This window comes from Microcaecilia unicolor, chromosome 10 (assembly GCF_901765095.1).
Source record: "Microcaecilia unicolor chromosome 10, aMicUni1.1, whole genome shotgun sequence".
Taxonomy (NCBI): domain Eukaryota; kingdom Metazoa; phylum Chordata; class Amphibia; order Gymnophiona; family Siphonopidae; genus Microcaecilia; species Microcaecilia unicolor.
This window is the reverse complement of record NC_044040.1, coordinates 27,578,941-27,592,226: the sequence shown is the minus strand read 5'-3', so window position 1 is coordinate 27,592,226 and position 13,286 is coordinate 27,578,941. Positions and strand designations below refer to the sequence as shown.

At 43.4% G+C, this 13,286-nt stretch overlaps 1 protein-coding gene across 1 annotated transcript in view; it reads right to left on the bottom strand.

The window, feature by feature from the left end:
• MAGI2 (membrane associated guanylate kinase, WW and PDZ domain containing 2) overlaps positions 1 to 13,286 on the bottom strand; it is a 1,230,330-nt gene that overhangs the window by 219,555 nt on the left and 997,489 nt on the right. The window contains exon 12 of the mRNA XM_030216294.1: positions 6,334 to 6,523. Within this exon, the coding sequence (XP_030072154.1) occupies positions 6,334 to 6,523 (190 nt within the window). The remainder of the gene's footprint in view (positions 1 to 6,333; positions 6,524 to 13,286) is intronic.

The window sequence follows — 13,286 nt, the reverse complement described above, 5'->3', positions numbered from 1 at the left end:
CCCCCGGACCGCATTCTTACCTACGGGAGGGCCGATCCGTCCCAAGTGCACGTCACTCAGAGCTGCGTCGGCCCCGCTGGTTCCCTGTGCTCTCTGCCCCGGAATAGGAAGTAACCTGTTCCGGGACAGAGAGAGCAGGGAACCAGCGGGGCCGGCACCCCCCCGAGCGCGTGCACCCGGGGCAGACCGCCCCCCCCGCCCCCCCCCTCTTCCTACGCCACTGGCAGTCAGTTCTACTTTGTGGATCTACACTGGTTGCCTGTGAAAAATCGGATACAATATAATTGTTCTGCTCCTGTGTACCTATGCAGTGTAGCACAACTTTATAAAGCTAATAGATCACTGAGATCAAATGATGACAGGAAGGCAACAGTTCCAGATTTGAAACAGATACATTATGCTGATATGCGATCAAAAATGCTTTTTCCATTGCATGGCCAGTATTGTGGAATACTCTCCCTAGAACTTTGCATTTTAGTACATCTCTATTCTCAAATCCCAATTGGTTTATATCTTGTTTGTTTGTTTGTTTATTTATTAGGATTTATTTAATACCTTTTTGAAGGCATTCACTCAAGGCGGTGCACAGCAAGAATAAGTCAAACATAAGCAACAGACTATTAAAGCAGCAAAATATTCAAACAACAATACAAAGCATTGCATGGTATGCTACATTACAATGCCAACACAATACACAATAAAACATTTTTAATAGCATAAGGTGTAAGCAAAGATGGAACATATAGGGTGTGTTTTACTAAGGCGCGCTCACGTTTTTAGTGTGTGTTAAAATTGTGGGCGTGCTGAACATTAGAGACGCCTGTAGGAATGCATTGGTGTCTGTAACATAACGTGAGCGCACCTTAGTAAAAGGGGGGAAAGGGAAATGATATACCGCCTTTCTGAGGTTTTTGCAACTACATTCAAAGCGGTTTACATATATTCAGGTACTTATTTTGTACCAGGGGCAATGGAGGGTTAAGTGACTTGCCCAGAGTCACAAAGAGCTGCAGTGGGAATTGAACTCAGTTCCCCAGGATCAAAGTCCACTGCACTAACCACTAGGCTACTCCTCCACTAGCAACATTCCATGTAGAAGTCGTCGGCCCTTGCAGATCACCAATGTGGCCGTGCAGGCTTCTGCTTCTGTGAGTCTGACGTCCTGCAGGACGTCAGACTCACAGAAACAGAAGCCTGCGCAGCCTTCTACATGGAATGTTGCTAGTGGAATAGCAACATTCCATGAAGAATCTCCAATAGTAGTAACATTCCATGTAGAATCTCCAATAGTAGCAACATTCCATGTAGAATCTCCAATAGTATCTATTTTATTTTTGTTACATTTGTACCCTGCGCTTTCCCACTCATGGCAGGCTCAATGCGGCTTACATGGGGCAATGGAGGGTTAAGTGATTGCCCAGAGTCACAAGGAGCTGCCTGTGCCTGAAGTGGGAATCGAACTCAGTTCCTCAGGACCAAAGTCCACCACCCTAACCACTAGGCCACTCCTCCACTGTTGCTACTATTTGAGATTCTACATGGAATGTTGCTATTCCACTAGCAACATTCCATGTAGAAGTCGGCCCTTGCAGATCACCAATGTGGCCGCGCAGGCTTCTGCTTCTGTGAGTCTGACGTGCAGGACGTACGTACAGGACGTCAGACTCACAGAAACAGAAGCCTGCGCAGCCTTCTACATGGAATGTTGCTAGTGGAATAGCAACATTCCATGTAGAATCTCCAGTAGTAGCAACATTCCATGTAGAATCTCCAATAGTATCTAGTTTATTTTTGTTACATTTGTACCCCACGCTTTCCCACTCATGGCAGGCTCAATGCGGCTTACATGGGGCAATGGAGGGTTAAGTGACTTGCCCAGTGGAGGAGTAGCCTAGTGGTTAATGCAGTGGACTTTGATTCTGGGGAACTGAGTTCGATTCCCACTGCAGCTCCTTTGCCCAGAGTCACAAGGAGCTGCAGTGGGAATCAAACTCAGTTCCCCAGAATCAAAGTCCACTGCATTAACCACTAGGGCTACTCCTCCACTCCTCCAGTCCTCCCTCATAGATAGATAAGATAGAGTAACAGGAGTAAGAAAATAAGGGACTACTTAAAGAGAGTTGCAAAGAGGTCAGAAAGGTGCTTGAACATTATCCTGGCTAGGGTAGGAGTGGATAAACATGTCCCGCTTTAATATGTGCAGCCGGTGTCATTTACTTCTTCCGTTAAAGGCCTGGTTGAAGAGCCAAGCTTTCACCTGCTTTCTGAAGCAGAGATAGTCTTGTTAAGTGAAGAAATTCATCTCTCTATATAAAAGGCAACCCCAACGTTCTGAAGCCTCCACGGAAGTTGAGGCGCCCAAGATATCCGGTGTGCCCTGGAGTGTCTGCACCGCCCTCGCGTCAAAACGTCATGACGTCGAGGGCGGAGCTATGACACTCGAGGGCCAAAACGGAAACGCCACAGCGAACAAGGCAAGTAGCACGGAGGGAGGGGGCCCCTTGCTAGCGCCCGTTTCATTCCGCTCAGAAACGGGCATTTTTCCCTAGTCTCTCTATAATATCTACTTAGACCTTTTTTCTCATCATTCTTCTTTCTGTATCACCTACTGTATCAGTTAGCCTGGAATGGCTATGCCATAACAAGTCTATGTAAGCCACATTGAGCCTGCAAATAGGTGGGATAATGTGGGATACAAATGCAACAAAATAAAATAAATAATCATAAAATCTAATATTTCAAGATATTCTATCTCACCAGAGTACTCTTCTGTTTATAGGAAGAAAAGACTTCAGAAGCTCAGAAAACCAAGATATTTTGTAGGTGCTTCTGAGCAGCTTCATCTTTAGTGTCAAATACCTCCACTTTTTTAATATACTTTTTAAACCTTGATTCTTATTCTGTGATATTTTCACTCAATATTATCAATGATGCTTTCAGTCCATAAATTATGGTCTTATCAATCTTTGTAATTAATCTCTGGATTTTCAATCTTATAAATGTCCTAAACCAGGCAACTTAACTTATGATGAACGCCAGCTCATAAACAGAAGACAGAATATCTTGAAATATTAGTACATCTCTGTTGCAATTTAACAAGGTATTAAAAACTCATTTACTTACTCAGGCCTTTGGGTATGTAAAGCATTTTAGTGGTTACTGTTTATTTTATGGATGGATTTTCATGTTTTGTTTGATTCATTTTGATTTTATGCACGTATTTTTTGTAAACTGCCTACTTTTAGGTGGGGTATAACTTTTATAATAGATAAATAAATAAAACAAGTGCCCTAAAGAGAGTATAGGGAATAAGCAACTGGGATAAAAGTATGCCATAGTAATAAATTTCATGCACCAATGTTAGAACTTTAAAGACGATTCTTCCTTCAAAAGTGTAATATGATCACACTTTTCCACACACTCTGAGTAATTTAATATTTGAAGATGCCCAATATCAATTATTTGCAAGAAAAATGGCATTGCAATAATCCAAATGGCTCAGCATTAAAACATGAAGAAGAATGGTGATTGACTTACTTTCATAAAAAGATTGAATCATTTTGAGAATAAACATTTTCTAGTCAAGTCAAAGATTCGTAGCTGACAGCTTTGTTCCCCAAAATCTTAATAGAGTTTAACAATGGAAATCTGGTAGCCATCCGGACAAATAATGCATTGGGGAGTATTATTTTAGTTTTCCTAGAGAAGATAAGTGCTTTTGATTTCTCAGGGTTCAGCGTAACGGTATATGTATATGGCGGCCATAGAACTGCAGTGCCAATGCCTACGTGCTGCAGAATTGTGTATAACTTAATGATCTTTTAAGTTTCAGTAAGGCAGTAAAAACTCACTTGTTCTACTGAGTTTTGGTGAATTGTTTATTTGTTAAATTGGCAGATTGGTTTAATTGATTTTATGTTTGTGTTTGTTTGTATTGTATTTTTATTATTGATGTAAACTATTGTAACCCATTTTGGGCAGCAGATCAATTAGGCTATAAAACATAAATAAATAAAGTATCTATAAGTTATACATGTAGTGTAAGACCCGCCCATGCTGCACCCAAGTTGCACCTATGTATGCAGCCCCTCTTGTAAATATGCTCTATGTAAGTTCAGCAGGTTTTAGGCAGAGGTTTAGCAGTTACGTCTGTACGTGGACACATACATGTGTTAATGCCATTATTCTAAACATTTATGTGCAATATCAGCATGCACATGTTAGCATCTATGTTATAGAATTGCCCTCAAAATGTCTTATACAAAAAATCTCCCCAAAACATTTTAAGTAAAACGCTGTGAAATAAAAAAGGGAATCCAGTCAGTTCATAATAGGAAAACAGTAAAACACTGATTTAAAGCATCCTCTAACCCTCCCTAATTAGCTGGAAAATAAACATTGAAAATCTACCTAGTCAATATTCAGCTTGTGGTGATCAGCATTTACCTATGTGGTTACTGGAAATGAATATCGTGGCCCTGACCAACCATGGCCAACTGCAATATTTAGCCCGTTACCTGGTTAGCTAACTGGGTAGTGGCAGAATATCAGGTAGTTAAAACCTCACTGCAAAAACGAGCAGCACCCCCCTTCCAGTCCTGCCCCAAGCAAGATCAACCCCCCCCTCCCAAAATAGACACCACTCTTGAACCCCCCAACAAAAGCAGCTCCCTTCTTACAATCCTCAATGTAAGATCGCCCCTCCCTCAAGATAGACCCTTCCCCGGGCCTACCTGAAAACCTCTCTGGTGATCCAGGAGTAGCCTAGACAAGAGTGATGCCTAGTTGCTGCTGCCCTTGTGGTGCTGGGTTTTAAAATGGCAACCTCCAGCGGTAGACTATTGGTACTACTAGTAGGGGACAGGAACTTAGCAGATGTCTACCCCTAGAGGTCACCATTTTAAACCTGGAGCCACAAGGGCAGCAGCAACTGGGCATTGCACCTGCCCAGACTACCCCTAGACCGTCATGGAGATTTTCAGGTAGGCCTGTGAGGTCTCTGGAGGGGAAGGGGCCGATTTTGTGTGGCGATTTCAGGAGGGTGGAGTTGCTTGCATTGGCTGGGGTTTTGGGAGGAGGCACTTCTTGTGTTGAGGGGTTTGGGAAAGGGGTCTATCTTGGAGAGGGGCCAATCTTGCATGAGGGTTTCGGTAAGGGGAACTACTTGAATAGGTGGGGGTTTCAGAAGGGTGTGCTTCTTGTGTTGGGGGAATTGGGGGGGGCTGATCTTGCATGGAAGGTTTGGGAGGGGGTCTATCTTGGAGGGTGGGACAATCTTGCATGGGGGTAAGGAGGGGGGAATTGCCAGTGCTTGGGGTTTCGAGTGGGGGAACTGTATCTTGGAGGAGGGGACCTGATCTTGCATGGGGAGGGGTGTTCGAGAGGGGTGATTAGAGGGGATAGGAACTAGGGGCAGTGCTGGGAAATTTGAGTGGGGTGGGAGTGGCAATGGTGACAACCTGGAAGCTATTTAGCTAAGTGACCAAAGTTAGGACTGCATTCTGTGGTCCTATTTGGTTGCTTAGCCATGCAGACACTGGCACTGAATATTGCTGGCACCAACAAAACTACTGGCTCCTCCCTGACTCCACCCCATAATGCCCTTCTCATGCTTGGCTTTGTAATGGCCATTTAGGGCCCATATTTAGTGGCATTGCCAGTTAAGAAGGTGGTAGAACGAGAGGACATGAAATGAGATTGAAGGGGGGCAGACTCAAGAAAAATGTCAGGGAGTATTTTTTTCACGGAGAGAGTGGTGGATGCTTGGAATGCCCTCGCGTGGGAGGTGGTGGAGATGAAAACGGTAACGGAATTCAAACATGCGTGGGATAAACATAAAGGAATCCTGTTCAGAAGGAATGGATCCTCAGGAGCTTAGCCGAGATTGGGTGGCAGAGCCGGTGGTGGGAGGAGGGGCTGGTGGTTGGGAGGCGGGGATAGTGCTGGGCAGACTTATACGGTCTGTGCCAGAGCCGGTGGTGGGAGGCGGGGCTGGTGGTTGGGAGGCGGGGATTGTGCTGGGCAGACTTATACGGTCTGTGCCCTGAAAAAGACAGGCACAAATCAAAATAAGGTATACACAAAAAGTAGCACATATGAGTTTATCTTGTTGGGCAGACTGGATGGACTGTGCAGGTCTTTTTCTGCCGTCATCTACTATGAATATTGGCAGATGGCCAGCTAGCAGGGTTTAACTAAGCAGGAGCCTCTCCTGCTAGGTTAAACCCTTTCGAATACCAGGCCCCACATTTTATAGACACATAAAATCAGAAGCCTTTATCGCAGCTGAAAAACACAGCAGACAGTGGGGCACAGAACAAGGTATTTACTTACGCCTACTTTCATAGAGAGCTCTAGATTTCTCATAAAGTTCGTAAGGGTCAGGTTTCCTCGGATCGAAGGCCTCTGTGGAATCAGGAAATGAACTCCGATGAAGGGTGGGTTGAAAGGGAAGATTCTGCGGCAAAGCTGGTGCAGATAAGCTTGTCTGAGGACTTCCCTGGTTCTCCCATCGTTCCATCACCTGTGAAAGAGAAAACATTTTGAACCTACCGAAGACATTTTTGCATGAACAGGTGTTTAATTAGCATTTGCTTTTTTTTTCTTTTGTTTCGTTGTGCCTTCAGCTCAGTTGGAAGCAAGACTAGGATCTGGCAATGCGAGAGTGCGCAAACCTGACAACTATGCCCTGCATACAGGGATTCAATTTATAACAGATAACAAGGCACCACGGTTAAGTGATAAGGCACCTATTTTGGCACTAATTTATAAAGACTCGTGCACAAGGCGTATTTCAAAGCACTTGGACTTACAAAGTTCCATAGCAACCTATGGAACTTTGTCAGTCTAAGTGCTTTGAAAATGAGCCCCACGGGCAGCTTTGTGATTTTATGAAATACTAGTACAAATCCAGCAACAACAGTGCCTATAGTCAAGATGTGGGCATTACGCCTGCTCAAGAGCAAGTGTAAATGTTAGCGTAAACACACATATTTTATAAAATATGGACATAAATCTTCACACTGACCATGCTCCACCATTACTCCTCTGCTGAGCATTTTTATTTATTGCGTTTGTATCCCACATTTTCCCACCTATTTGCAGGCTCAATGTGGCTTACAAAGTCCTGTTATGGCATTGTCATTACAGGATATCAGATACAGTAGGTGATGTACATAGATCAGATAAGGGGAGAAAAGAAAAGAGTTAGGTGGATCAGGATAGGTGGGTAAATATAGAAGGTAGATTTTCTTAACTGGGTTGGGTTGGCGACGTAATTTAGTAAGGCTATAGGTTTTCTTTGTAGACCTTGTTGAAGAGATATGTCTCTTCAGAGATTTACGAAAGTTGGTTAGTTCGTCAATAGTTTTCAAGTCAGTAGGTAATGCATTCCACAGCTGCGTGCTCATGTAGGAGGAGGTAGTGGCATGTATCAGCTTGTACTTTAGTCCTTTACAGCTGGGGAAGCGCAGACTGAGAAATTTGCGGGATGATCTTTTGGCGTTTCTGGGAGGCAGGCCCACGAGGTTTAGCATGTAGGTTGGGGCGTCTGCATGCCAACAGTAAAACTATTTTCTGGCCTGCATCATGCGTACTTTTAGACATAACCTAATTTCTTACAGACCAGCCAAGTCTCCCGCTTTTGCGGATCATCTCCCGCACTCCTGCTGAGGAGCTAGGATCTCCTGCTGAGTGGCCTCCCTGTACCACGGCAGCAGGAAACGCCTTCATAAAGCACCATCTCATGCTGCTGCAGATCCCATGGCAGCAGGAGATGACATTTTATGAAGGTGTTTCCTTCTGCTGCTGCTGGATGGGGAGACCACACCTTTTGCCTCTGGCTGTGAATCAGCTGTGCTGGGGCGGAGCCATGGGCCGGAATAGGCAGAGTCATGGGCAGAGCAATGGGCAGGGTGGAGATGAGGGCAGGGTGGGGTGGATGGGCCCTAAATCTCCCGCTGAGTCGGTCGGCCCCCTTGGCAGCTCATAAGAGGCCATTTATGTAGCTAAAACCATGTTCTAGATACAAAAACAGTTTATAAAATATTCTCATTCAGTCTGAAAAAGTTGCTCGGATAATGTTAGACTTGCCATTTGGCTTATTAGTTAACTGACTAACACTGGCTGGCCAGCACTAGGACACCAAGTTTAACTGTGCTCAGGGAATGTCCTCAGGCCCACTTCATTCTGGTTTACCCAAGCAAAATTTAGATAGCAATCAGGAGTGTCAAAAGCTGCAAATGCGACCTGTGCGACACCCCTCCAAGTGCTTCTATCGCGCACCTGCCCTGATCACTTGCATGATATCAGCAAAGGAGGCCAATGAATGGGGCATAACCTGGCTTCCCTTATACCCTGTTCAGCCACAGCCTTCACAACAGTGACAGGTGGTAAAACTGAAACAACTAGGGGGCCCTTTCACTATTTATTTATGTCAACATTTATATTCCACAAAATCTTGCTGATTCTAGGCAGAGCACATTACATACACAATAGTTAAAACAACATCACTAAAACCAATAAAACAATAACAACAATACAATAATATCATCAGCCTTAACAAATTCATATTCTTGCAGTTGGCTACAACCAACATGCCTTCCCAATTATAACACAATGCTGTTATAAGCTTCTTGAAATAAGGAAGTTTTCAGGGCAGTTTTGAACTCCTTCAAACCACGTAAAAAACAGATTCTATCAGGAAGTACATTCACCAATTTAGGACCTCTGATGTAAAAAAAGAATTTCTATGCTCCTGTACAAAAACCAGACAAAACAAAGGTACATTTAACACATTAAATCCTGCAGATCGTAGCGACCTTAAAGGCTGATGAAGATGCAAAGAAGATGCTATCACAGGGGAAACCTTTCCACGTAACAAGCCCTTAACACAGGGTTAACATGCAGAAACATGCTACTGTGCAACCGTTTTAATGAATTCGCAGTAGTTTCCTGTTTCTGCAAGTTAAACTGCACATCACTGCATTTTTCATTTTATTTCCCTTGAGGAGGGGGAGGAGGCGGTGGCATGGGCAGAGAGGGGTCATGGAAGCATTAATCAGCTAGCGTGTTACACAGGAATAATAACACACAACATGCAATAAAAATAGTGAGAATGCTTCTAAAAAGTGACGCGTAAAATTTGCAGTTTCCACACGGTATAATCCCATATTAAGCTGCTGTAACTGCAAATTTTAGCACCTAAAAAAGCCCCTAAATTTATCCAGTTTGCTCCCAAAGTTACTAAAACTTAAAAAAAAATAGAACTCTAAGGGCTCAGTTCCAAATATTTTCTTGACAGCTATGCAACTGGAAAATGTTCTATGTTCAACTCTATTTGATAAACTGCCTATCAAAAGTACATCTAAATGGTTTACAATCATAAATGTGAGGGTAAAATACTGACAGTACAAGGAACCAACAGAAGAGACATGGATTACAATCACCATATCATTAACAACATGCAACAGCTTCTATGATTATTCAATGACCATACAATAGAGGGGTGGGTGCTGTCAACATGACACAGATAATGAGGGGGATAATCAAACGGCGCCGGCCATCTCCGAGTACGGCGCCGCGAAGGGGCAGAGCCAACCGTATTTTCGAAAAAGATGGCTGGCTTTCGATGATACCGATTTGGCCGACTTCAGGAGATCATCGGCCATCTCCCAATTTATGTCGGAAGATGGCCGGTGATCTCTTTCGAAAATCAGGCAGAATATGTTAAGGGGTTGCTGCCAGGATAGCCACAGCAAGCATGGTCAGTCAGACGGAAATAAAGCCAGGCTGGTGTGGCTGTTAGAACATAGAATGCTAGATCCCAGCGTACTGATAGAACTGAAAGATGAACTTGCAGAGCTATTAGTAATATGTAATTTATCCTTAAAATCGAGCGTGGTACCGGAAGATTGGAGGGTGGCCAATGTAATGCCGATTTTTTAAAAAGGCTCCAGAGGAGATCCGGGAAATTATAGACCGGTGAGTCTGATGTCGGTGCCGGGCAAAATGGTACAGACTATTATAAAGAACAAAATTACAGAGCATATTCACAAGCATGGATTAATGAGACAAAGTCAACATGGATTTAGTGAAGGGAAATCTTGCCTCACCAATCTACTACATTTCTTTGAAGGGGTGAACAAACATGTGGATAAAGGGGAGCCGGTTGATATTGTGTATCTGGATTTTCAGAAGGCATTTGACAAAGTACCTCATGAAAGACTCCAGAGGAAATTGGAGAGTCATGGGATAGGGGGTAGTGTTCTATTGTGGATTAAAAACTAGTTAAAAGATAGAAAACAGAGAGTAGGGTTAAATGGTCAGTATTCTTAATGGAGAAGGGTAGTTAGTGGGGTTCCCCAGGGGACTGTGCTGGGACCGCTGCTTTTTAACATATTTATAGATGACCTAGAGATGGGAGTAACTAGTGAGGTAATCAAACTTGCTGATGACACAAAGTTATTCAAAGTCGTTAAATTGTGGGAGGATTGTGAAAAATTACAAGAGGACCTTACGAGACTGGGAGACTGGGTGTCTAAATGACAGATGATGTTTAATGAGAAAGTGCAAAGTGATGCATGTGGGAAAGAGGAACCCGAATTATAGCTACGTCATCATGCATAAGATTAAACGTTAGGAGTCACAGACCAAGAAAGGGATCTAGGTATCGTTGTTGATGATATGTTGAAACCTTCTGCTCAGTGTGCTGCGGTGGCTAAGAAAGCAAATAGAATGTTAGGTATTATTAGGAAAGGAATGGAAAACAAATATGAGGACATAATAATGCCTTTGTATCGCTGCATGGTGTGACTGCACCTCAAATATTGTGTTCAATTCTGGTAGCCGCATCTCAAAAAAGATACAGTGGAATTAGAAAAGGTGCAGAGAAGGACGACGAAAATGCTAATGGGATGACTTCCCTATGAGAAAAGACTAAAGCGGCTGGGGCTCTTCTGCTTGGAGAAAAGGCGGCTGACGGGAGATATAATAGAGGTCTATAAAATGAGTGGAGTTGAACGGGTAGATGTGAAGCGTCTGTTTACGATTTCCAAGAATACTAAGCCTAGGGGGCATGCGATGAAGCTACAAAGTAGTAAATTTAAAACGAATTGGAGAAAATGTTTCTTCACTCAACTCTGGAATTCGTTGCCTGAGAAAATGTGGTAAAGGCAGTTAGCTTAGCAGAGTTTTAAAAAGGTTTGGACGGCTCCCTAAAGGAAAAGTGCATAGACCACTTTTAAATTGGACTTGAGGAAAATCCACTATTTCTGGGATAAGCAGTATAAAATGTTTTGTAATTTGTTGGGATCTTGCCAGGTATTTGTGATCTGGATTGGCCACTGTTGGAGACAGGATGCTGGGCTTGATGGACCTTTGGTCTGTCCTAGTATGGCAATACTTATGTACTTATGTAGATTCTCAAAAAAAAAAGCTGTGGTTATATAAACGCAACATTTTTTTTTTGAGAGACTGTTCCCAGAATCTAGCTTTCTATGTTTTAACAGCCACATCAGCCTGGCTTTTTTTTGAAGTTTTATATCAGCTGGTGACCCACTGCCCCTGAAGCATCCATTTTTATACTGGGAAAACATGACCATGTCGGGCATTTTATGTTGAATATCTGGGAGCTTTTAATCTACTAATGAAGAATGGCTAGACACCTGAGATGACAATCCGTGAATGCTGAGCACCAAGAAATCTGTTGTTATTCTCAGTCATTGCTGAATAAAGTTATTCACCCAATCACCAACAGGTTCAGCAGAGTGTGGGTTTGAAAATGAACTGGCAGTACTCAGCTGGCTGAGTGAACAAGAGGAAGGTTGGTTCGGCTGAGCAGGAGCAAACAGTTTAGGTTGTCTTCATTCAACCACAAAGATACATTTAATAGTCTGGCTTGATGACCTAGCAGTAGTGCACAGTGCCAGAGATTTAGGCTCTAACCACGGATACAGATTTGGACTCCTGCTCTTTGGGATGATGGTGACTAGGGATGCTGTAGAGCCTGCATTCATATCTCAGAAGAGGGAAGGATTCCTAGCCATCGAACAAGAGCTGGCTGAAGGTTGCTCCTCTGCTGATGTCAAGAAGGAATCTTATTCATGCCCTGACAGAATGTGGCAGATGAAGCCATAAGGCCTGCACACTCTTCCCAGTTTCATACACATCAGCTGATTTTCAGCTTTCCCCTTGCTTCTTCACGTCTTGGGATGCTGTGTGCTTATTACATGTTTACTTGACTTTTTTTTTCTTTTTATAATTTTTGCTTCCACTTCTTCCACTGGAAAGCCATCCTAAGCATTTACTATTCTTTGTTTGCATGAACAAATATTTCCTGATGTTGTTCCTGGAGCCTCATAATGTGACCTCTTGTTCTAGAGCACAGATGGGCAACCTGGAACCTGTGGGCCAAACGTGACCCACCATTGAATTTTATGCAGTCCATGAGACCATGGAAAGTATAGTTATACAAAGAAAACATCACTAACCAGAGTTTTGGTGGTTTTAAATACTGTATTTTGCAAATATTTTCAGCAGCTTGTTTCCATTGCTTTTAGCTACATTTTTACTTTCTTATTTATCACAGATGGTCTATGGAGCTCTGTGCATTTTCTTTTCTAAAATTACATGATATTGCCGTCTGCCAGGGATAGTACCGACCATCATGTATCCCTCTATGTATAAAGGTTGCCCACCACTGTTCCAGAACATGATGTCCTCTGGAAAAAATACTTCTACTTTGAGGAATTTAAATTGCTATCTTATTCTTCCAACCCCTTCTCTCCTTGTAGGCGATACTTTTTTAGGTCTTTAATTTGTATCTTATAGGGCTTTTTGATTAGATCATGTACCATTTTGGTAACTCTTCTCTAGAGTGCCTATTTCTTTCTAAATCCTTTCAGACATATACAGGGGCATTTTCAACCGGGGACGCCCATCACTAAGGGCGACCATCTCCAAGGACGGCGCCGACCGTATTATCGAACGGGATGGCCGTCCATCTTTCGTTTCGATAATACGGTTGGGGCCGGTCAAATGTCAGAGATGGCCAGGTTTGAGATGGCCGGCATCGGTTTTCGCCGATAATGGAAACCGAGGCCGGCCATCTCAAACCCAGCCAAATCCAAGACATTTGGTCGTGGGAGGGGCCAGCATTTGTAGTGCACTGGTCCCCCTGACATGCCAGGACACCAACCGAGCACCCTAGAGGGCACTTCTAAAAATTAAAAAAAAAAAAATAGCTCCCAGGTGCATTGCTCCCTTACCTTGGGTGCTGAGCCCCCCAA